The sequence below is a fragment of the Ceratotherium simum genome, chromosome 8, assembly GCF_057802395.1.
Source record: "Ceratotherium simum simum isolate JZ-2026a chromosome 8, ASM5780239v1, whole genome shotgun sequence".
Classification (NCBI taxonomy): domain Eukaryota; kingdom Metazoa; phylum Chordata; class Mammalia; order Perissodactyla; family Rhinocerotidae; genus Ceratotherium; species Ceratotherium simum.
In genome coordinates this window covers 82427619-82453765 of record NC_141907.1, presented here as the reverse complement: position 1 = coordinate 82453765, position 26147 = coordinate 82427619, and the positions used below count along the sequence as shown (strand labels likewise).

Below are 26147 nucleotides of genomic sequence, written 5' to 3'. Positions count from 1 at the left end.
CTTATGAACAGAGACACAAGAATGCTAAACAATATTTTATGAAATTTAATATAAAAAAAGGATAACACACAATGACCAAGTGGGTTTTATTTCCCAGCAATGCAAGGTTAGTTTAACTTTTGGAAGTTAACCAATGCAGTTCACCGTATTGACAGACTAAAAAAGAAATATCATATGATCATTCTCAAATGGATGCAGAAAAAGCATTTGGCAAAATCCAACCCCCATTTCTGATATAAACTCTCAGAGTGCTAGGAATGGAAAGGAACTTCCTTAGCCATATTAAGGGCATTTCTGAATAAAGTAGACTAACGTCATACTTCATGGTGAAAGTGTGAATTCTTCCCCCTATGATCAGGTGCAAGGCAAGGATGTCTGCTCTCATCACTTCTATTCAACATGGCGCTAGAGGTTAGCCATTGCAATAAGACACAGTAGAGAGAGGAACAGCATGTGGATTTGAAACTATAACATTAAAAATTTGGGCTTCATCAAAATTATAAATTTTGGTTCTTCAAAAGACACTGTTACAAAAAAAAGTAAGCTTAGACTGGAAGAAGATATTTGCAAAATGTATATGTGACGAAAGAATTATATCTAGGATATGTAAAGAACTTTTAAAACTTCATGACGAAAAGACCAACAACCCAATTTAAAAAGTGGGCAAAAGATTTGAACATACACTTCACACAAAAACATATATGGATGCCAAGTAAGAGCATGAAAAGATGTCAGCCTCACTAGTTGTTAGGGAAATGCAAATTAAAACCACAACGAGATACCACTACACACCGACTAGACTGGCTAAAATTACGAATACTGACCGTCCTAAGTTTTTGCAGGATGTGGAGGAAAGGAAACTCTAGTACATTGCTGGCAGGAATGTAAAATCATACAACTTTGGAAAACACTTTGGCAGCTTCTTAAACCTTTAAACATATATCTACTATAAGACACTATCATTCCACTCCTACGTATTTACCCAAGAGAAAAGAAAATACATAGCCATACAAAGACTTGTACACAAATGTTCAAATCAGCTTTGTCAAAAATTGGAAACAAGCTAAATGCCCATCAACAGGTGAATGTATAAACAAACTGTGGGGTACCCATGTGATTGAAAACCACTCAGCAATAAACAGGAATGAACTGCTGATGCACATAACAACATGGATGAATCTTAAAATAATTATGCTGAGTTAAAGAAACAAGATTAAAAACAAGAACTCAGTATATGATTTCATTTATATAGAATCCTAAAAATTGCATGTTAGTCTTTAGTAACAGATAAATGTGTGCCTGTGGGAGGGCCAGGTCATGAGAAAACTTTGGGGAGTGTTGGATATGTTCATTCTCTTGATTTCAGAGGTGGCTTCCCAGGTGTGGATATGTCTGTCAAAACTCATCAAATTGTACTTTATATATGTTCATTTTATATCATGTTAATTATACTTAAATAAAGCTGTTAAAAATATTGTGAAATGTGCCTTTTCAGAAAGGTATGCAAAGGAAAGGAGAGGAAATGATGGAAGTCAGACTAAATAGGTTGCTGTAAATAGTTGTTTCTTTACCTTTTTAATAACTAAGGGATTCTCACTGGAAGTTTTGAAGCACTCCTTGATTTTTCTACAGGGCTCTGAAATGATATGGAGGAAAAATGTATTTAGATCAAACTGAAAAGAATTTCTACCACATGACACATACATCAGTTGTTTAGAGTACATCTGAATTTCAGTTAAGGTCAACTCTGGGATCTGCTTATACAGATTAGAAAACTTGCAGGTAGAACTGTACTACAATAACAAAATAAAACCATATTTATATTAGAAAACTAATTCTATGCCCCGGAAGATGATGTAAAGAAACACTGCAAGAGCTTTCTTGATCTGGGTAAACTGATTTTTAAAAGTACATATTTCATATGAGACATGTTTCTCTCTGTTTTCTGTCAGTATAACCATCACTTTCTCTAATTAAGGAGTTTGTATGTGTGCTGTTTGCCCTGCAGACAGAAAGAGAAGATGCGCGCTGTTATAATTATATCCTTTATTTTACTCATTTCATCAGTCTCTCAACCCTACCCATTCATATAGTCACCTAACTAAATATCCTTAAATTACCCTAAAACTACTTAAATATTTGCTTAATTTCGCTTTGCATTAATTTAAAGATATATTCTGTGTAAATAAGGTTATCTTTTTTACTGAAGCTATAATTAACAAAACAAGTTTTTAAAGATTTTGTGCATATACCCAATAGTAATCGAATTCATTAGTTCTAGCTGAAGAAAGATAGAAAAATAGTGTAAAGTTACCTCTCTCCAAGTAGTGAGAACAAAGTTGTAGGCAGTGAATCTATTAAGTTAGCGTTCACTTGCAGGAAACAGAAACCATTCTAGCTATTTTAAGCAAAATTGTAGATAATACAGGGAATTAGGTGTTTATAATACTGTTGAAAGGGCTGGAGCTATGAGCTCTGGTCTTGACCTTCACAAATCCCTTCAAGAACAACATCCTACAGCTGGGCCACCAAAGGGGCACAGCCTCCATCACAGCTGGGAGGAGGGGGAGTCAGGAGGCCACTGCCACCTCAACTGCTTCACAACCTCCATGAGGCTGCAGATGAGGCACTGGATTGTGGCTGCAATCAGAAAGCCGCCATGTCTGCTGACTTTGCCTTTTGACACCTATAAATCCAGAATCTGAGCCCTGGGGTGTTGTAGCAGGAAAACCCCATTTCTCCAGTCATGCTTTATAGCAGACAAGAACCAGAAAGATGACCTCAGCCCCATATCTGCCATATAAATCTTAGCAGGTGGCAACACCTGACCCCCTCAGAGGACTCTTGCAAATGTAATTTTCAAGTTTCTGAGTTTTACAGTGTAAGAAGGGACACCAGAAAGCAGGTGGAATAAGTGGGCTTTGATTCTTCATGCTAGTGGAAAGGTGGGAAGAGGAGCTCTGGAAAGGCTGAAATGAGTTCACAGGTGTGAAGACTTAGAATGGAATCCCATGGTAAGTACTCCATTAATGATCCTCTTTTGGTTATCTTGTGAGAGATATAGATTTTACCACATTATACCAAAATAATTTCCTGAAACCTTTAGGAATAGCATGTAATTGAATAGGGCAGGAGAAAGAGAACTGGATATAATTCCTGCCATCCAGAATTTCTTCTATTTTACCCTGCCTTTTAGATTTTCCCATACTGTGCTTTTGTTTTGTTTTGTTTTGTTTTAGTTTAATGGGTACAACATAATGATTTGATATATGTATATATTGTGAAATGATTATCACAATAAGTTTAGTTAACATCCATCACCTCACATAGTTACAAATTTTTTTTCTTTCTTATGATGAGAAATTTTAAGATCTACTCAGCAACTTTCAAACATGTAGTACAGTATTGTTAACTATAGTCATGCAGTGCTTTTGATTAATCCCTTTTCATTTCAATTCAATAAACATTAATCACTTAATTAGTTGAATTGTTTCCTGAAGACCAGGCACTGTGCAGGGACCCAGGGAGATACTGAGAATAGCAAAAACGCCAAAGGCGGTCACTCGGGGCCCAGACCTTCGGGACTTGACCGTCCAGTGGGGACGAGGTAAACGTGCACCTTCCACCCCTATTGCATTCCCCGACTCACTTTTCATCTGAAGTAGTTTCCCTATCAATGCTGGCTAAACATTCATTTTTGCTACCTCTTAGCTACTTTCGTAGGAATTAGAGACTAGAACCACACCAAATGTGTCTTGAGCACAATTAACAATAATAATATTTATTAACATTATTGAACTACTGAATTGAGATTAAGTGAGTGAAAAATGTTTATAGTGCATAACCTATTTCACAGCGAGAAGATGTCATGACTGTTTAAAAACCACTGCAGCTATACGGCGATCATACAGATTTTCTTCCCCGTGATGGTTTGCAGGAGGCCTCAGGAGAGATTTCATCAGCTGAGAGGGACCCACCAGAATGAGGCCGTGGGGGCACACTGACACTGTTTGGGGCTGCTGAGACCTCTCCCACCGGGCTCTCCAGGGCTGCAGTGCTAGGTGGGTAACTGCGTTTGGCAAATGGCATCTCGTCCTTCTCCAAGTGGTCAAACTGGCCAACACCCCACAATGAGTTCTCATCATCATTCACAGTACAGATCGGAATGTTGTTCAAACCTAGGGGAGTGAGGATAAAAAGACCAAACAACCAGATTAGGTTTTGGGCAGGTTTTCTTTGAATTATCAGCACTTTCCCAACCAGATATTATTATATGTACATAGGATGTCAGACTTCAAATTGTATGAACCAGTGCAGAGTGGATGTTCTTTGCAAGTCAGTGTAGCAAGTTATGTTTGCAACACATGCTTCCTTGAAATGTCCTGCCATCTTGTCAGCTTTGAGAACCACGCCCTCATCTTTGATCTTGATCTGAGAGTCAACTAGAGTAGATCTGCTTCTATCCCAGACAGACCTCTCATTTCCCAAGTCTTGCTACTGACTAGGAGGATTATGTTAGCCTCATTAACCTCAGATTTAGTGATTTGAAAGCATCCAGAGAGTCTCAATGTAACAAGTGGGAGAGCAATTGGATCCCAGTCTCCGCTGCTGATACAGGCAGCTCCTGCCACTTTTGTCTTTAGATTTTAGGAGAGAACGAGACACCATTCCCTGTGTCCTCCACAGCATAGAAGATACAGAATGAGTTCACCCCAAGAATAGTGTCTCCACATTGCACCACAGAAACAGTGTAGTCAGACCAGGAACAGCATACGCAAGGATCTAGCTAGCTGGTGAGATCTCGGTCTCCCTCTCTGTAGACACTTCACTCTCTATAAATGGTTCCCTGGAAAGCCATGCAGGTGTAGGTGAACGCAGGTACTGCTGCTCCTCATGGAGGGGAGGGGAAGTGCACAGCACCCCAATGACTCTGTTCAAAGAAATCCTCACTTTCATTTCTATGAACCCTCACTCTTCTCTAAAGTAAGAGCAGAGCCCGGAGGTAGCAATGGCTGCCATGGCAGGGCCAGTTTTGTTTTTGTCACCTCTTAGCAAGTCGTGCATAGAAGATCTCACAATTTGGCTTTAGCACAAATTATGAAACAAGAAAAGCCTCATTTAATCCCATAATAAATATAATGTTTTTTGCCACACAGTAGTGATACTCAGACTTCTTTGGCTACTATGCACTTTGTTCAAGCACATTGTACTCCATCTTTGTCTCCTGTCTGGATCTCCAGGACTCTTCAGAATACAGTTTGCAAACCTCTGCCAAGCAAATGTAAGATTTTAATATAATCATGTCTGTAAATTCAAGATTTTCCTATTCTATGTAATAGAGCGTGAAAAGATCACTAATTTGTAAATTAAATGGAAATTTTCATCTTTTGTATACATTGATCTTTCTATGGATGACTCCACTTACTGATCCCTCTTTCTTTAAAATCATTTCTCTCTATTTTCAAGAGACAACATTTTCCAGGTTCTACCCCAGCATCTCTGCCATTCCTTTTCTATCTCTTTCACTGGATTTTCTCTGTCTACCCCTCCCTGTGTTTTTCAGAGTTCTTTTGGGTTTTCTTTGCTTTCTCGGGCAATAGCATTATAGTTTTAACTTATCTGCTCTTGTCTTTCTTATCCTGTCTATTTTATAGCCCCATCCGACCCTTAGGCTGTACATCTTTCTATCCATTTCTCTGCTCGACCATTTCCTCCTGAATGTTCCATCAGCACATCAAGTACAGCATGCTTGAAATGAAGCTTATAGTCTTAGCTCCTACATATGTTCTCCCCTCCTATATGCCCAAGACTAATGGGTAGGTCCACTGTCCCCCCAGTCAACCAAGCTAAAAACCTGGTAGTAATTCTAGACTTCTTATTCCGTCCCCCAAATCGAATAAACGCCCAAGTTCTTCTCATTGTTTCTTCTTAATGTTTATCATATGTATCTCTCAATCAGAACTTCTGTGAAGTGCATTCCTGACACCCCTCCAATGATTTCTCTATCTCTGTACTACATCTGAATTTTCAGCACACTTACATCATTGCACATATCACATTGTATTATGATTATTTCTTTGTCTTCCTGTTTCTTCCAACTACATTGTGAGCAGAAACTAACTTATGTTGTGTCCTTAGCAAAGTGTGTATATCTACCGCAGACTTTAAATAGGCATTTCTTGGACTGACTAAACTTATTGATGAATTAATATTTTAAGCATTTATCTATGACAATAACATTAGATCTCACAGACTAAACATTTGAGTGTTGGTAAAATGGATTATAAGAATTATCTTTGGTGTAAAACTAGTTAAACTAGTTGTAGTTTCCTTGTGCTGAGCGTGGGTTCAAAGCACATGTTGACTTTTAGCATAGCAGCTGATAGTCAAAATGAAGCAGCTTGCTGCGTTTCTCTTTCTCATACAATTCCATTTACTAAGCTTTCTAGAATTAGTGTGGATATCCTTGAAAGATTTCCAAAGACAATTTTCTACTCAGTTGAACAAAGATCTCTTTGTCAACATATATTACTATGAGCAAGGCTTTGTGGTAGGCATTGTAAGGAATTTGAAGACATAAAATTCAGCCCCTTGCCTGCCAACAGTTTTATACTATAAGGTAATTCAAGGCAGAATGTGAAATAAAATATGGAAGAGGTATACATCAAGTACTTTCCAATATTTGAAGTCAGAAAAAAATTATACTCCATTTAGTAGTATTTGCCTTCATAGGAAAAAAAAGTTCTAGTTAAATGCAATGTTTTTCTTATGTGGTTTACAAAATACCCTGTCCTCAGATTTTGCCAAGACAATAGAGTCCAAGGCCATCTATGACTTCTTTATTGTAATATCTGTTTGCTTTCCCTTGGCTTTCATTTTCCTAATTTCCTTTAGGAATTTGTCTTTGATGATCACCCAGCGATTCTCCTGGAATCTTGTTTATCGCATAACCTGCAGCTGGTTCTCTCTGTGCTGCTCATCTGGACTTACCTCTTGCCAAAGTTCAATCTTCAGTTCTCTGCTCTTCTCTCTGCCCATCCCTCATGCCTTCTCATCTGAATGACAGTCTTTTATCTGATCTCCCAACCTCTAGTGAGGCCTCTTCCACTTTTTATAATACAGCTAGGATTATTATTATTTTGTTTTTTTGGTGAGGAAGATTGGCCCTGAGCTAACATCTGTTGCCAATCTTCCTCTTTTTGCTTGAGGAAGATTCGCCCTGAACTAACATCTGTGCCAGTCTTCCTCTATTTTGTATGTGGGATGCCACCGTGGCATGGCTTGATAAGCAGTATGTAAGTCCGTGCCTGGGATCCAAACCCACGAACCCCGGGCTGCCAAAGCAGAGTGTGCTTGGCCATTTCCTTAACCATTAACTTAACCACTACATCACTGGGCGGGCCTCTAGAATTTTTTTTTTAATGAAATCACTTGTTCAAGGACACACAACTACTAGATAGCTTAGGTAGAATATAAATTCTATTTAAAACCTATTAGTGGCTCCATGATTTTATCTGGATGTAATTTAAACATCTTTCCTTCCACAAGAATTTATCTAGCACCTCCCATGTGGCAGCCACTCCTTGGGAAATGGAAATAAGAGGTGAGCAAAACAGACATACCTCCTACTTTCAAGGAGCTCACAGTTTAGTGGAAGATATTTGATACTAATCAAATAAAAGTAAATATTTAGTCATAAGCTGCAATAGTTGCTGTAGTGGGTGCTGTGGTGCACCTTCCACCTACCTGGATCATGCCTTCAGGACTGAGGCATTCATCTCCCTACTTGCTGAGGTGTCAGCTACTGATGGCTCATGCTGAGTCCTCCTCTGGGAATTGCTCTCAGCTGAAAGGAGCTCTCACGCACAATGGGAGCTCAACCAATGAGTGGTTGATGGGGGTTACAAGGGCCTGACATACTTGCCTCAGTTGAGACACCTTTCCAGAGCCATCTACTGCTCCTTGTGGGACTGACTGAGACCTCTATTGTATCTGCATCACAAATCAACTTCTGCCCAATCCTGCTTCCCTGGCCTCTTTATACAGGTTGTTCCCAAGAGCAGTCCCCAATAAACCTTCACACAAATCTCCATCCCAGAGTGTATTTCCAGAGAACCTGATCTAAGACAACTGCTCTGAAACAAAATGTAGGGTACTATGAGAATATCTCATAAGGAAATCTAATTTAGATTGAGGATGTGGAGCCTGAAATGTCTCTTTTAAGTGACATTTAAACCAATACCTGAAAAATGAGAAATAGCAAATAATGGGGGGAAAAGTTTTATAGCTAGATGGAGCAGTATGAGTGAAAGGTGGGAAGGGCTTGTTACATGTTCAAGGAACTTAGACAAGTCCAGTATGGCATATGTGTAATGGGGGGAGGGTATTGACATGAGATGAGGCGTAAGAGGCAGAGGCCATGTCATAGGGAACATTTTAGCCTATATCAAGATACACAACATAATCCTAGGGGCATGGAAGCCTCGGAAGGACTTTGAGTAGGATGTTTAAAAGTGAAATTTACGTTTCAGTATGATCTTTCTGGTTCTTCTATGGAGAATAGATTAGATGAGGGCGAGGGTGGAAGTAGAGCAGTTAGGAGGCTACAGATTATAAGAGTAATAGTCAGAGCAAGAGGTAAGAGTGGTCTGGAACAGAGCTGTAACAGTGGCCGTGGAGAGAAGTGGCTTCATTTATAAAATATTTAGAAGAAAAAGTGACAAGATCAAGTGAAGTATTGCAAGGGAAGGTAAGGAGAGAGAGGAGTTGAAAAAGGGCCCCAAACGTATAGTACCCTTCACTAGTTGGGGTAGACTAGGTGGGGATCCACACTTTTGAGGGAAGATCAAGAGTTCAGTTCCAAAGAGCAAAATTCAAGGTGCCCATGAAGCCTCAGGGCTTCATGTATAGGTCAAGCAGGCAGTTGAATATACGGCTCTAAACTTTAGAAAAGGAACCTGAGTCTGAGATATACATTTGAAAGCATTTGGCCTATAGATGGTATTTTTGAAACTTGTAAATGAGTAAATTTGACTAGGGTCACAGTATAATTACAGAGAGTATGGTCAAGGAGTGAGCTGTGAGGGACTCCAAGATTTACTGCAGAATCAGCAAAAAAAAAAAAAAGAAAAAAGCTGGGAAGGAGAAGCCTCAGAGAGAAGGAAAAAATAATGAGGAGTATATGGCGTTATAAAAACTAAAAATGTGAAACAAAGAAAAAGAGAGGGAAAGATGGAAAGAGGGAGACAAGGAGGAAGGAAGGAAAGATGGAAGAAAGGGAGAGAAGGAGGGAGAGAAGAAAGAGGAGAAAGAGAGGAGAAAGAGAGAAAGGGAGAGAGAGGGAGGGAGAGAAGAAAGAGGAGAAAGAAAGGAGAAAGAGAGAAAGGGAGAGAGGGAGGGAGGGAAAATATATGCTTCTCCAGGGCTGATATTTGGCACTAGATGCTAGCATGCCTGTGCAGGTTGTTAAAATATTGAAATACTTTCATACCAATTGGTCAGTTGCTGCCCGAGCTCCCTGAGTGGCCCCTTTGGCACCTTTCCAGACCCTTTCCTAACAATCCGGCAATCCACGGGTTAATGCCTAGCTCAGACAGTGCCTGCAGGCCTCTGCTCTGGCTCCAGTGCTGGCACTGGTCCCAATAGTCAACGCCTGTGCCTCACCGGTGGTTAATATTTTGAATAGTATCCCTGTGTTTACCCACCAGAGTCATCAAGCAGCCCAAAGGTAGAGAAGAGAGAGACATTCTAGGACATCGAGTCACCTTACCTTTGATGTGGCGGACCCGTCTGGGATGAGGGGTGTGCCTGACTAGAAAACAACTTCCATTTCCGGCCATAAAATGGCTGCCTTTGCTCTCAAACTGAAGAGCAGACGTCGGGGGTCTGAGGCTCATGTTCACGGAGTGTTGGTTTCCCCTCTCTGCTGTTGCCATGAAAGGTCTTGGGGTCTGCCTTGTTAACTTCACTTCCAGAGGCGCTCAGACCCTGAAATCACAGAATGACAAGCGTTCTGACAAGGGGTTCTTGGCATTTTCTTGCACAGTAAACGTTTCTCCATCTCGATTGTTTGCACTGAATTGTCTCTCCTGTCAAAGCAATGTGAGGCTATTTTGCTTTCAGACCAAATTTTTGTAAATGTTGAAATCATTACAGGCATGGGTAGAACAGAAAAATTTTTCGCTAGAAAAATCAAAACATTTGTGAGAAACTTAAAATATATTCTGTATTTCATTACATCTAAGGTCACTTTGTTGGCTTACCAACATAAAAATACATAGCATGGTTATCATCAATTTTGATATAGTAAATTAAAAGCATAGCTTTAAAATACAGTACCACAAACGTGCTTTACCTTAAATTAACTTTAAATGAGGACCTTTCACATTGCATTTTAAGAAAACCAGCATCTGAAGTTTGTATCATCTTCAGAGAGGATGGTAAAACCTGAAGGAGAAAAAAAGTCCAATAGCAAAAGAACTATATTACGTCTACAGATGATAAACTGGAGAACCTTTGGCATGTTGTTATTTGCAATATTCAGTAATATTTAATGATTTTCCCTCAATCACTCAGCAATCATGTATTAAACACCTACAGTGAATACGCCTAAGGGATAAAAGATAATGTTACTGCTCTTAGGGAATTCACAATCATGTGGGGAAGAAAATTTCTGGGTTAGGAACATAGGAAAGAGTTAATTAAACTTTCTTGAAGATGGTATACTAGCCTTGAAATGTAAGAAGGATGTTTTTTCTGGTGTTTGTTGTATATTTTCTATCTTAGAAATCTTATTCATTATAACATTATTGGGAAATAGACATTTTATTTCTAATCATGGCAGGGAGGTTTTCTGGTCAGAGTAATTTGCAGTGTCAAAATATGTACACATTCTAGAAATTGATCTCAAGATTTTGTTGGGGCGGATATTTTTAGTTTATTGACTATCTTTTTAGACCAGAGAATCTGTGTTCAAATTTTTCATGGTATATATTCAGAGTGTATGGTATATAAATTACCAGCCCTGTTGCCACAAAACACCTGATTTTCATAAATTCTAAAATTATTCTAGGCTGAATAAAATATATTCAAATATTTTGTATTCAGAAAATACTATTATCTAACAATGAAAAGTATGTTTTCTTATTGCTCCGTATGAATAATGAGGAGTTAGTTCCAACCTCTTAGTGTAACTCAAACCTTAGACTTATTCATTCTTCTTTCTAGACTTGCATTCTTCTTTCTATGTACCTTTTGTACAAGGAAGTCAGTAAATTCATTTTTTATCTGTGTTGAGGGAAAAGGGTACAGTAGGTAAATTGGAGAGTAGAAAAGACACTGAACTGGAATTAAAAAATGGGATTTATGGTCCCAGCTTTGCCATTAATGAGCAAAGTGGTCATAGATAAATTGCTTTCTTTCCTAGATTTTGATTTGCTCATCTGAAACCTGATGGGATTGACTTAGATGTTAGCTGGAATATTTAGCTATTCTACTATGTGTGTCCTCCCAAGGTCCATTCTCTTAGGTAAATTTGAAGGGTAGTGTATACTTTAAATTCTGCTATAAAAGGTTAACAAGCAAACTATGCAGAGAATTCTTCCTCCTCCTCTTATGAAAATTGCAGTGCCTCCTGGAAGTCTGAAATTCATCTTGCTATTATATTTAAAAAGGTGCTGTGGTGCTTTCTCTTGGGTTACAGAAAGTTTAATAATCTGATGTTGTGGCTTTTATTGTTTCCATTTGAAGGTTCAAAATATTGTTAAAGGAACAAAGGCAAAACATAAATATTTTATCCCTATATATCATTAAACATTCTACAGAATCCAAAATATACATTATGTACTATTGAAAGTCTGATTTAAACTTATGAAGTAAGTGAATAACTTGAGACAAAGTTGTACTTTGAATGGTTCTAGCAAGTGATCTAATGATGGAAGAATAAAACTACCTCACACCTGAAGAAAAGCAAAACTATGTTTCGCTCTGTGAAAGACGCTGTTAAAGAATGGAAAGACAAGCCAACATGGGAGAAAATGTTTGCAAAACACATATCTGATAAGGCCTGTATCCAACATATACAAAGAACACTTAAAACTCAACAGTAAGAAAACAAATAGCCCAATTAAAAACTGGACAAAAGATCTGAACAAACACCTCATTAAAGAATATTATCAGATGGCAAAGCATGCATATGAAAAGACACTCAACATCAATTTGTCATTAGGGATTGCAAATTAAAACAACAATGAGATAGTGCTAATACATCTATTAGAATGGCTAAAATCCAAAACACTGACAAGACCAAATGCTGACAAGAATGTGGAGCAACTGGAACTCTCATTCATTGTTGGTGGAATGCAAATTGGTACAGCCACCTTGGAAGACAGTTGGGCAGTTTCTTACAAAGCTAAACATAGTCTTACCATACGATCCAGCAATTACATTCCTAGGTGTTTACCCAAAGGAGTTGAAAACTTATGTCCACACAGAAACCTACACATGAATGTTTATTCATAATTTATAAATATTGGAAGCACCCATGGTGTCCTGCAATAGGTGAACGGATAAATAAACTGTGCTACATCCACACAATGGAATACTATAAGGCGCTAAAAGGAAATGAGATATCAAGCCATGAACAGACACAGCGGAACCTTAAATGCATCTTGTTAAGTGAAAGAAGTCAGTTTGAAAAGTCTGCATACTGTATGATTCCAACTATATGACATTCTGGGAAAAGCAAAACCGTGGAGACAATAAAAAGATCAGTGGTTAACAGGAGTTCCAGAGGGCAAGTGGGGTAGTAATGAATAGGTGCAACACGGGGTTTTTAGGGTGGTGAAACTAACCTATACTATACTAGTGGACACATGACACTGTGCATTTGTCAGAACCCACAGAACTGTACAACACAGAGTAAACTCTAATGTAAACCGTGGACTTTGGTTAATAATGCACAATATAGGTTCATCAGTTGTAACAAATGTACCACACTAATGCAAGATGATGATAATAGGTGAAACTCGGCAGGCGGGTATATGGAACTCCCTGTACTTTCTGCTCAATTTTTCTGTAAGCTTAAAAACTACTCTAAAAAACAAAGTCTATTAATTAAAAGAAAAAAACTACCTCAAGCTAAAGAAAAAGAACAATTTGGTTACTATCAGTAATGGCCACACCCGTGTCTTCACCCGTTGCCTGTATTGATCTCAGCACTCTGTAATTGACTGATAGTTCATTGCCCAGTGATTTTAATGGATATGTTTCCAAAGTCCATGAATTGGTTTGGAATAATGTTTCTCTGTTAGGATTTCTGTTTATAATAAGCATTGATTTTGGACCGTAGCTTTTTTTTTTTTTGTAGAAAGAAACGCTTTTTTTTTTTTTTTTGAGGAAGACTGGCCCTGAGCTAACATCTGTTGCCAATCTTCCTCTTTTTCTTTTTTCTCCCCAAAGCCACATAATTGTATATCCTAGTTGTAGGTCCCTCTAGCTCTTCTATGTGGGATGCCACCTCAGCATGGCCTGATGAGCAGTGAGTAGGTCTGCACCCAGGATCTGAATGGCAAATCCAGGGCTGCCAAAATGCAATGTGTGAACTTAACCACTACGCCACTGGGCCAGCCCCTCGACTGTAACTTTTTAAGACTTATAAGCTCAGAATAAATGAATGAATCGTTCATTCTCATACAAAAGGGTAGATTTTTTTCCCCCAAAAGATAAGAGAAATATGAAAAGAACATATTATTTAAATAAGGAATTAATAAAGGTGGAGACCAGGAAATAAATAATTTACTTGTTGATAGATAAATATTATCTTTATTGGAGAATCAGAAATCACAATTATTTTGTAATGAAGTGACTAAAAATTTTCCTAAGCCAGCATTAGAGGAACACATCAATGCAAAACTGGTCAATGTATATCATGGATGGATTCTATAGACTAACTTAGTTACAGTTACTTCTACAAATGTGCTGTGGATTATTTACTATGGCCCAAATACAGTTTTGTGAAAAATAATAGGTGTATTTTTAAAAACCCAAAAGCAGAAAAACAACACATGGAAAACAAAAAAACACACACTTGTTTCCAGTATTTTAGCATAATAGGTATTTGCTATATAGTAGAGAGCAGCAGTTCTCAGCCTTTTTTCCCACTGTGATACACATGACAGGTGATGTTCACATGAAAGACATTCCCACCATCTGGTCAGATTTTAAAGAATGTATCCCAAAATTGTGGGGAAGCAAAACACTAAAAAATATTTCAATCATCACAACTATGGTGTGTCAGTAACTGTTGCTCAGAAGAGCTGTATAAACAGGTTCTAACTCCAGTCTTTCCAATCAGGTAAAGAACTAAATGCCAGAGACAGTGTTAGAGGACTTACCCTTTTTTGTATTAATTCCTTTTAAAAACTAAACAATTTGCAAACATGAACATTTTAGCTGCTGTTAGTAAATACCTGGGGTCTCACTTCACTGCCTTTGTGTTGCAAAACCTAGGCTGAGAGCTCTTGACTTAGAGGAGATGCTCCAAAGAGTTGCTGAGTAATAGCCAGTTCCATTTATAATTCTATTTTAATTGCAATGCTAACACTCTGCTTTCACTCTGAAGAGGAAAAGAAAAACTTGTATAGAGGTAACTGTGGGAAAATCTAATTAAATTGACCATTCACCATTTAGGGAACTGTGTAGGCACTTCTGGTAGCAATATTTCCTTTCCTATAGTGTCTTGAATCTACCTATATATTAGTAAACTATTGAATTTTATTTAGACTACATGACACAATACCCTCAAAATAAGTGGTTTTAAAAGCATTATTTGGGGCCAGCCCCGTGGCGTAGTAATTAAGCTTGGCGTGCTCCGTTTCATTGGCCGGGGTTCGCAGGTTCAGATCCCAGGCACGGACCTACACCACTAGTCAGCTGTGCTGTGGCAGCAACGCACATACAAAATAGAGGAAGATTGGTACAGATGTTAGCTCAGGGAGAATCTTGCTCACCAAAAAAAAAAAAAAAAACCATCCATCTAGTCCTAACTCTGGCCATTGTTACTTAGAAAATACCATGCAAATTTGTAATAAATATTAATATTTTTAGTCCCAAATAGCACATATGTAAAAATATATGCTTACAAAAGGAGAATACAATATCTGATCAATGAACAGCTGAGAGTTCCTATGAACTCCTGGGGGTGTAAAGATTATGACTTAGGTGATGAATGCTGAATCATTTTGCATTTGCAGATCCCCTAGCCTGGAATGCTTGCCACTCAGATCTTCCCCTGGCTTCCTGACTCGCTTCATTCATTGCTCTTCTAAACAAGACTTTCTCCAAAAGGCTTCCTTACCCTTCTCTAAAGTAGTTCCCACCATCATCCCAGCCTCCATCACTCTCTATCCTCAACCTCCTTAAGCTGTCTTCATAGAGTGTGTCACTGCCTGACATTATTTTTTACAGTTCTGTGCTTATTTTCTGCTTCTCTCAATAGGATGTAATAATCAAGCAGACAGTGATCTAGTCCAATTTTCCACCTCTGTACTCCTAGTACCTGTCACATAGTATATGCTCAATAAATATTTATTAAATGAAGTTAAATGTTTTCCGCAGAATAAATGTCTTTATCCCACAAACTCAGCATATTTCATTTGTATGATCTCCTCAAAAATAGGTGGTTTACTTTAAAACATAACATCTGATTTCCTCAAAACAGACTTATTTGGCTTTATATAAGTCTTGAAAAGAAGATGAACTTGAGGTCCATTAACTAAATTATACTAAAATTCTGAAAATTATTTTAATGATAAATTTAAAGTTATACCTGAGGACAGTTTTAAAAGAAGGTGATCTGGTTGACAGGAACTCAAGGCTGTTGATACCCTCCAAGCCTCAGAGATTTCCTTAAATCTCTGCCCTTGAGCTGGGAGTTTTTAATTGGCAAAGACAGCCTAAAGTCTAATGCTTCCAAAAGAAGATAGCTGTCTCCCTCCAGTTTCTCCCACTCTCACTCCAAGGAGCCTGTGGCGGCTTCCTGGTTCTTAAGATACGCTGCATAGCTTAGCAACATGGTAACATTCCTTAGGGAAATCAGAGTTCCAGAACGTCCCCACCTGCCATTCTTCTCGGAGCTCTACAGCTTGAGAAAACCACGTGGCAGCAGTGGCCTTTCTCACTTTGGATGTATAATAGAGTTGAATTAAATGCAAGAGAGAGAAGAAAGAGAAAAGAAAGAATAATTTCAATCGTATTGATAATTCTCCCCATGATTCTGCTTAAAGAACACATACCATGCAGATGTAATCAAACTTAGCTCATCCAAAACCTATGGGGATAAAGTGAGAATGATTTTAAAGATATCCCAGGGGGCCAGCTCTGTGGCCTAGCGGTTAAGTTTGGTGCGCTCCACTTCAGCGGCTGGGGTTTGGTTCCCAGGTGCGGATCTACACCACTCATTGGCAGCCATGCTGTGGCAGTGGCCCACATACAAAGTAGAGGAAGATCAGCACAGATGTTAGCTCAGGGTGAATCTTCCTCAAGCAAAAAAAAAAAGACATCCCAATCATCCTGTTCTAGTAGTCAGGATGTCCATGCTGATGACTTGATCAACAGCCTCGAAAAAAAGTTGAAGTGTTCATTAAAAGTCATAAAGAAACGTTAAGTAATACAGTTAAAGTCACAAAATTGCCTGTGAAAAGTGAAGATGAAATCATATGTAGTAATTCCATATATGCACATATACATATATGTTGCTGTCAGCTATCAGGATTATATAATACCCTTGCTTCCCAACGTTTTTCCTTTTCAGACCACATATGATTTTTAATTTCCAAATTACAGTCTCTGAAAGCAATGGAGATAATATCTGAAGGGCAAATACTAATTTAAAACAATGCAAGGATAGAGCTTAATTTAGTCTGTTTTCTTGACTGGCCCCCAGAATTAAAGGCTCAACGTCTCCACGTGCCTTAACCCAATCAGGACTTATGCCACACTACTGTGTTTTACAGGGGATTTAAAGGATTTTCTAAGGTAATTTTGGCATTTTGAGATTTTCATTCTACACTTTGTGTCAGTAAGGAATGTGCTTTCCACAGCTAGTAACAGACTTATTTCCCCCCCACATTAAAGAGTTCAAGAGTCCAGGGTTGCAACTAGAAGCTCCATGGACTCGTTATGGGCCTAGGCTTGTTCGATGTTTTAGGTCCATCTTCCTTAATATGTGGCTTCCCTTCTTCAAGTTATCTCTTGTTCAAATGGTTCCTGAAGTTCTAGTCGTCCAACTGGCTGCTATCTTTCCGACATCAAATCCATAGTCCAGGCAGAAACAAGAGGAAAGGAGGGTGAGGGCAGACAAGGACCCAAGCCAGCTATGTGCTCCTCCATAAGCTCATGAGTCCCAGACCATCTAGATGTATTGATTACTTCTGTGTAGAGGGGGGATAGAAAGTGTAGCTTCTTCACAGGGCACATTGCACTCCTTTCTAAAATAGAGGCTCGGCTACTAACAAAAGAGGGAGAAATCATATATTGGGTTATAAACAGCGGTCTGTATCACAGACCTGACATTCATACCTAACCCCTGTGTAAGAGGAGGTAGCTACACTCTGTGTGGTTGTATCTTTCCTTAGAGAGAGCCAAGAGTCCATTACAGGAGACGTACCCCTGGCTGCATAACTATGGTTGTGTTATATTCCCTCTGTGAAGACCTATGGGGGCCTTTCTTGTCTCATTACTAGGAGAAATGGTACAACTGGTTTGTTTGGGCCCAGGTAGCAGTAATTATGTCAGAATCCAGGGACAGAGGTTGCTCTGCTGCATTGCTCAGGGCAGTACATACATCCTTGTTGCCTTGGTAACCAACCGACTACCAGTCCAAGACACTCTATTATTTTCAGCAAAGATAGAAAACAGGTGGAAAGGTTTCTTGGAATGTGTGCATAAATTTACGAATGGCGATTAGTGATTTTACAAACACCGTCTGTGGTAATCGTGAGTAGGAAACTCCACAGGTTGTCCATTGTACTGAGGTGATGAGAAGAGCAGTGTATAGAGAGAGAAGCTGGAAAGAACTCAGGCTTTTGCTTCCTTCTCTATATCAGTCGTGCTCATTGCTGTCTCTCCCTCAACCTCAGCTTTTATTCTCACTATAGCTGAGGCCTCTATGTTGCTGCCTTTTACTGTTTCTCTTACTTTTCTGTTAGTGATGTTTTGTTGTAATAAATGTTTCACTCCACATGCTGCATATCATCCATTCTTTCCAAAATTTTCCCTGAAAAATCTATGTGCCAGCCATTGTACAAGGTGCTGGGTGCACAGTGGTGGACAAAAAATGATAGTCCCTTTCTTGACAAAGCTCACAGTCTAGTGAAGAAGACAGACATTGCATAAATAAACATACGCTTAAAATGGAGGAAAAAATGTATTAGTTTGGATTTTGTTTGGCTGCAAATAATAGAAACTTCTAAAGACCGTGGCTTAAACAAATGAGGCTCTTTTTCCTCGCCATGTAACATTAGGTAGGTAATCTCAGGTTAAACCAGAGAGATGTCACTGGACACAGGCTCTTGCCCCCTTCCCTCTTCCTGCTCCACCATCATTAGCCTGTGTCTTTTGTTCATAAGGGGCTATCGTGCCTCCATGCCTGGCATCTGCATTCTGTAAAGAAGTAGAAAGCAACGTGGAGGAAGCAGTGGCAATCAACGTGGAGAAAGCAACCCTTTCCCAGGAATCCTCAGCAGCCTCTGCCTGTGCTCCTGGGGCAAGACCGTGTCACAAAGCTGCCTCTGCCCCGTGGAAGGTTGGCAAATGTTGCATTTTAGCTGAGCTCCTCACTGCCCTGAACAAACCTGGGGGGTCAGTCAATAAGGAAGGCGGTAGTTAGCAGCATCTGCCACAGCCATGAAGGGAAAGAATAGGGTCCCCATGAAGGACATAGGGTGGCCAGGACGAGTCTCTCTGAGAAAGTGTTACAGTTGAGACCTTCAGCAAGGCATGAAGCTAGGAGGCAGGGCAGTCCAGCAGAGGACAATCAACATTTTAATGTGAAATGTAAAATTTATTGTCATCTCTTGTGTGTTTCATTATAAAGGAAATTGATTATCTATTATAAACTTAGTTCCAGATGCCATTCCAGCTAATTTAATCCTGAGAAAAGGGATGTAGAATGCTATTCTGGCACATGCGTCCTTATAAAGAAAGCTTTTCAAAGCTTCGGATGGCCACACCCAGCCAACTCTAACTTGAGCCTAATGCAAAGAAGAAGACATTTCCAGGTCTGGTTGTCAAATTCCACTGTCCCTTGATTCATGTCAGCCTGTTCATAAGTATAGGTAAAAACATCTTATTCCCTCTAATTCTTAACTTCTATACATTTATATCCAAAACACAGACTCAAACACATAAACTTATGTCATCTCCCAGCTTGTCCATCAAACATTAACTGTCCTGTGCAATCTCCATAGACGAATTAGGATCTGACCATCAACTATTAACTGTCCTGTGCAATCTCCATAGAGGAATTAAGATTTGTCCTTCAACTGTTAACTGTCCTGTGCAATCTCCACAGAGGAACTAGGATCTGGCCATCAACTATTAACTGTCCTAAAGGCAATGTGGTGTCTTGCATTGGCTCCTTGAGCACAAAAAGGCCTAGACTGCATCTTCTTTGGGGGTTACTCTGCTCCTGATTTTTTTCTCCTGTGCTTACCTGCCTGCTGAATACCTCCACTAAGATGTCTAACAGGCATCAGAGAAGATGGTTTTCACTCAGCTGGATAATAATAACATAATAATAGTGTGTATCAAATGCTTGTTTTCACATCAGAGTCAGTGCTGTGTTAAGTACTTTATATGGATTATCTCTTAATTTTCACAACTTTGAGGTAGATATTGTTCTTATTAGATATTATTATTCTCATTTTACCATAGTACAAACCTGAGGCTTGGAGAGGCTAAATAAAGTTCCCAAGGTCATGTGGTAATGCTGTCAGGGGTCTGTCTAACCCAAGGCTGTTTGAGGCAAGACCTGCGTTGTCACCACACCTGCCTGCCTAACACAGCTAGCAATGATTTGAGCTCCACTCAAAAAGTAGAGCTAAAGCTATTTACAACCCCATGCACCAGCATTAACTGAGAAATGTGATACAGACGCTTAGAAATGTATTCTAATTCTATTCTGAACTTCTTAACATTTAACGTTTTTAAGTAAAGCCCTTGCACCGGGTTTAAGCACTTGAAATGTGGCTAGACTGAGAAAGATGAGCTCTAAGTGTAAAATATATATGGCATCTGAAGACTTAATACAAAAAAAGTAAAATATCTAATTAATAGTGTTTAGTATTGATAACACTTTCAAATGATAACATTTTGAATATATCAGGTTCAATAAAATGTTTTTTATATTAATCTCACCTATTTCTTTTTCCTCTTTTTCATGAGGCTACCAGAAGATGTAAAATTACTTATGTGGCTCACGTTATAGTTCTGCTGAACAGCACTTCTCCAGAGAACTGGGTTTGGTGCCCCTTTAATTTTGCCCCAGTTGAAAAATCGTTCTGCTTCTCACATGAATTCTGTTTGTCAACTATTGACCCTCAATCTTTTAAAACTGAACGGGAACAAAGATTGTCCTCTTTGTGATAATGAGACTTCAAGCTGATCTTTGGAATAGAAAGAGATTCTTTGACAACTGTTACAACAGGTCTTTATGAAACTGTAGATTTGATAAAGGCTTTCTAAATTTTCTAGAAAGGGAAGTTGGGCTAAGGACGAAGGAGACTCCAAGTGTCCAGTTAAATATTAGCTAAATGACTAGGTTTCTGCATTGTATAAAGGAGAGCTGGAAAGTAACAACATATCTTTAGATTGACTGGTATCTAGTGATTTGTGAGATAGCGTGGACTTTGAAGGAAAAGTAAGTTTTTATTTACTTTTTTTAAATCTTTTTTTCTTTATCTTTTTAAAGATAATTCCCAAACCAGTGTTCATGTTTCAATGGCTAAATTAGGGAACCATTTATGCTCACAACTTCTTCTTTTTTGTTATATATAGATATATTTCATACTGAGAAGGAAAGTTGTAGAAGACACCTGAAGCATTTCCCGTAGGTCCAGCTTCTTCTCTGTGCCACGCGTGTGGATTACCCTGAACGGGGGGAGGCAGAGGAGGCTCAGTAAAGCACTGCGGTTGGCAAAGGAGTGCTGGTAGATTACGGTAGTCCTCCCTTTACCCGCGGGGCATATGTTCCAAGACCCCCGGTGGATGCCTGAAACCGCAGATAGTGCTGAACCCTATATAGACCATGTTTTCTCCTGTACACACATACCTGTGGTGAAGTTTAATTTATGAATTAGAAACAGTAAGAGATTAACAATAATAACTAATAATAAAGTTGCCTTCCGGGCCATTATTACATAAAATAAAGGTTACTTGAACACAAGCCCTGAGATACCACGACAGTGATCTGATGATTGAGTCATCTACTCAGTAACTAACAGGCGAGTAGCATATCCAGTGTGGATCTGGGGACAAAGCGATGATTCACATCGTGGGCAGGAGGGAGGGGGACAGCACGAGATTTCATCACACTACTTGGAACAATGCACAATTTAAAATTTATGAATTATTTATTCCTATAATTTTCCATTTAATATTTTTGGACCATGGTTGAGTGTGGGTAATTGAAACCATGAAAAGTGAAACCGTGGATAAGGGGAGACTACTGTCCTATTTTGTTATGAGGTTACATGCTTGTAAATCTCATATCTTTATTATAGTTTTCATTTGAGAGTAAGGAGATAGTCAAAAGTGGATTTTTAAAGTTTTCATTAATTATTTAATAATTTTTATTAATTTTTATTTTGGAATAATTTTAGATATACAGAAAAATTGCAAAGATAACACAGGGTTACCCTCATCCAGTTTCTCCTAATGTTAGCATCTTCTGTTACCATGGTAGCTTTGTCAAAGCGAAGAAACCCACATTGGTACATTACCATTAACTGAACTCCAGACTTGATTTGGATTTCAAAGTTTTCCCACTAGTGTCATCTTTTTCTGTTTCGATATCCAATCCAAGATGCCACGTTGCATTTAGGACAGTTAACATTTGATGAACAAGCTGGGAGATGACTTGTCCAAGGCAGGGATTATGGATTTTTAAAACAGGTTTATGGGCCCCGCCCTGTGGCTTAGCGGTTAAGTGCGTGCACTCCGCTGCTGGCGGCCTGTGTTCCGATCCCCAGCGCGCACCCAGGCACCGCTTCTTCGGCCATGCTGAGGTCACGTCCCACATACAGCAACTAGAGGGATGTGCAGCTATGACATACAACTATCTACTGGGACTTTGGGGGAAAAAAATAAACAAATAAAATTATAAAACAGGTTTATGAAGTATAATTGATATACAAAAAACTGCACATATTTAATGTATATGATGAGTTTGGACATGTGCAGATACCCATGAAATGATCACCACAATCAAGGTAATAGACATATCAATCACCTCCAAAAGTTTCCTCATCCCCCACTTGTTGTTGTTGTTTTTATGGTAAGAACACTTAATGTGAGATCTATACTTTTCACAGATTTTTTAAGTGGACACTATAGTATTGTTAACTCTAGGCACAATGTTGTACAGAAGTTCTCTAGATCTTATTCACCTTTCATAACTGATTTTTATAACTATTGAATAACAACTCCCCATTTCCTCCTGACCCCAGCCCCTGGCAACCACCATTCTACTCTGCTTCTGTGAGTTGGACTATTTTAGATACCTCATATGGTGAAACCATGCAATATTTGTCCTTCTGTGATTGGCTGATTTCACTTAGCATAGTATCCTCCAGGTTTATCCATGCTGTTGCATATGGCAGGATTTCCTTCTTTTTAAGGTTGAATAATATTCCATTGTATGTATATATACCACATTTTCTTTTCCATTCATCTGTCGATGGACATTTAGGTTGTTTCCGTACCTTGACTATTGTGAATAAAGCTGTTTAAAAAATCCATAATCCCTACTTGGACAAGTGAGAATATCCCAGGGAAGAACTGAGTCCTCTGATCTAACCCTGTCTCCTGAGAACACTATAGAAAATTAGCTCATTAGATTAGCTAGTTAAGATCTTGGAAAGGATAAAAAATTAATGTGACATAGGACAGGTATGCTTTGAGTAGTCATGTGACAAAATGGGAAGAGGCTGAACAAAATGGCATATAACCTGGTGACCAGGAGAAAGGGAGGGGGATTGCTTGATGAGGATTGGAGTGTGTGTCTCTCTCCCACATGAGACTGTGAGCTTCTGAGTACTAGGGCCTGTGCCTTAGTCATATTCATATTCCTCGCTGTGGTTTGCACATAGCAGCACAGCACATACTGCATGTTAGCTGGTTGAAAAGGGAATGTCCTAGAGAAGAATTTGATAATAGGAGAAAGGTGGGAGAAGCCTGAGAGAGACAAGACAGGGGGAAGGGGTCAATTTTGAAAGGGGAGAAATGGGAAAGGCCTTAACAAGAGAATGAAAGAGATAGGAAAAGAATTGGCAGTGACAGAAATAGAGGTAGAGCGGAGACTGGGAGGTAGAAGAGCCAATTGGTAATAGACAAAGAGAAAGGAGGGAAGGAAAAGTGCAGAGGAGGTTGTGGGTGAGCATGCCTCTTGATTTAGGCTGAGCAAGTCTGCTCCCCTGAGTAAGTAGGCAGTAGAGGAAAGAGATAGAACCCATAGTCAATAGCCACCATTTATGGTGCTTAATCTGTGCCAAACTTTTTACCTCCATTAGGGCATCTAATCCTTAGAATACTTTGGGAAGTAAGTATTATTATCTACATTGTAGAGATTAGGAAACTGACACTCAGAGAGGTGAAATCATTTGCCTTGATCACAAAGGTGTTAAACCAAGTTTTATCAGCTTCCAGATGAAGGCTCTTACCCCTGACAAGTGGACTGAGCTGCTGCTGGACTCTGCTCAGGCAGTAGGAATGGATAATGCTGTCTGCAGGAAGCTCTGAGAGTGCTCCTGAGGGCAGTGCAGGGTTCTGTGTGACTTACAGCTTTCTCCATGTACTAGGACCTCCAAACAGTAAAGAGCAGGGCCATTGGAGTGAGACATCGTGCATTGGAGCTCTGACTCTGCCAGCTACACGAGACTTTGGACTTAAGCACTTTGCCACTCTGAGTCTATTTTCTCATCAGCAAAAGAGGGGTCTGTGAGGACTGATTTTGTTGCTTTAGCTGCAGAGGGCCGGTGTGGTCAACGTCCTAGCACAGAGCCTGCTCAATAGACGGCTGCATTATTATAATTCTACTACCTTCTTCCCCCATGGTCTACTCTGTAAGCTGTGAGCCTGCACTAATCTTGTTAAAGCAGTGGGCAGAAGTTTCTCCCAGTCCCAAATGCCTCCTTCTTCTGGCTACTTTGGTGAGATTGACCCTGCGGAGAGAGCAACAGAAAATAGGGACAGGGACCTGAGCATCTGAGTTAAAGTCAGAGCACGGGGAATACTGCCAAATAAGGAGGAAAAGGTATGGAATGCTGCAGCCAGTTTGGGGTTTGAGATAGACACAGGGTAAACGTGACTAAGTCTAAAATGGAGTTTGACAGTGTAGGGAGGGTTGAAGTAGATCTTGAGAGAACAGGCAGAGTACAAAAGCCAAACAGGGAGGTTGGGAACTGCTCCCTGAACAGGTGTTCAGTAGTGTCACGGCTGTTCTTTAACCATGTGGGAGAGGTTTGGAGGTGCCTCTTGCAACTATATTTTGGCCAGGCAAGACTTGGTGGGTGGGCTCTTAAGCACACATCCTTCTCCTCTTTTTGTCGTTGTGTTGAATCTGAGTTTAGCTCAGATTATGTTTGTAAAATTCATCCATGTTGTTGGGAGTGGCTGTGGTTGAACTTCATTTCTATATGGTATCCCGTTATAGAATATGCCATAATTTATTTATCCATTCTTATGTTGATGGACACTTGGGTTGTATATATACTTGGCTTCTATGAACATTTTTGTGCCTGTATTTCTCTTGGACACATATGTATAAACGGATTGCTGAGTCATAGGTTGTATATCTTTAATTTAGTACTCAAGGCCAAAAGTTTCTCAGTGTGATAGTATCAATTTACATTCCCATCAGTGGTGACTGGGAGTTCTGGTTGCTGTATCGCCTTACAAACACTTGGTATTATAAGTCTTTACATTTTAGACAACTTGGGTGGTGATTAGTGATATGTAATTGTGAATTTAAATTATTTCTTTATTTATCTGAGGTAGAATTTGCATACAATAAAATTCCTCTATTTACAGGTATACAGTTCAATAAATTTTGACAAATGTATACAATCATATAAACACCACCACAATCAAGATATAGAATATGTCCATCACCACAAAAGTTTCTTGATGTTCCTTGGTGGTAATTCCTCTTCCTCCATCCCAAAAGCCTTGCAAACACTAATGTATTTTCTGTCCTTATAATTTTACCTTTTGGGGAATGTTATACAAGTGACATGTAGCTTTTGGATCTGGCTTCTTTTACTTAGTGCAATATTTTGAAGATTCATCTATATTGGTGATTATATTATAGTCCTCTCCCTTTTATTGTTAAGTAGTATTCCATTGTTGGGATATGCCACAATTTGTTTACCCATTTACCAGCTGGTGGATATTTGGATTGCTTCCAGTTTTTGATTATTATGAATAAAACTGCTATGAACCTTTGTGTACCAATCTTCATATGGAAGTATGTTTTCATTTCCCTTGGGTAGATTCCTAGTTATAGAATTGCCATGGTCAACTTACATGTTATCTGCCCTTTGGAATATAAATGACAAAAGAAATGTATCTAGGCACTTAAATATTTCCTGAGTACTTACTATTGCCAACAACTGAACAAAGTACATAACATGCATACCTTATTTAATATACTAACTTACATGCAAGATACCTGTGACCTAGACAGATTCAGGGACTTGTGCAAGGTCACACAGACCTTGTTGGAGTTGGCATTTTAAGTCAGGCTTATTGAACTAACACTCATATTCACAGCCTCTGGTCCATGCAGGGAGTAAATGTTGCTCAGATTTCTGCAGATTTATTCAGAGCATCAGCCAAAATCAATGATGGATGTAAAAGTGCTTTGGAAATGG

The 26147-nt window shown here is 39.1% G+C and overlaps 1 protein-coding gene across 1 annotated transcript in view; it reads right to left on the bottom strand.

The window, feature by feature from the left end:
• The window catches only part of C8H4orf17 (chromosome 8 C4orf17 homolog), a 59444-nt gene that overhangs the window by 9786 nt on the left and 23511 nt on the right, over positions 1-26147 (bottom strand). Inside the window, exons 3-5 of the mRNA XM_087434630.1 lie at positions 9770-9987; positions 3978-4178; positions 1572-1636 (exon numbers count right to left, since the gene is read on the bottom strand). Coding sequence (XP_087290756.1) covers positions 1572-1636; positions 3978-4178; positions 9770-9935 — 432 coding nt within the window. The 5' untranslated portion in view covers positions 9936-9987. The remainder of the gene's footprint in view (positions 1-1571; positions 1637-3977; positions 4179-9769; positions 9988-26147) is intronic.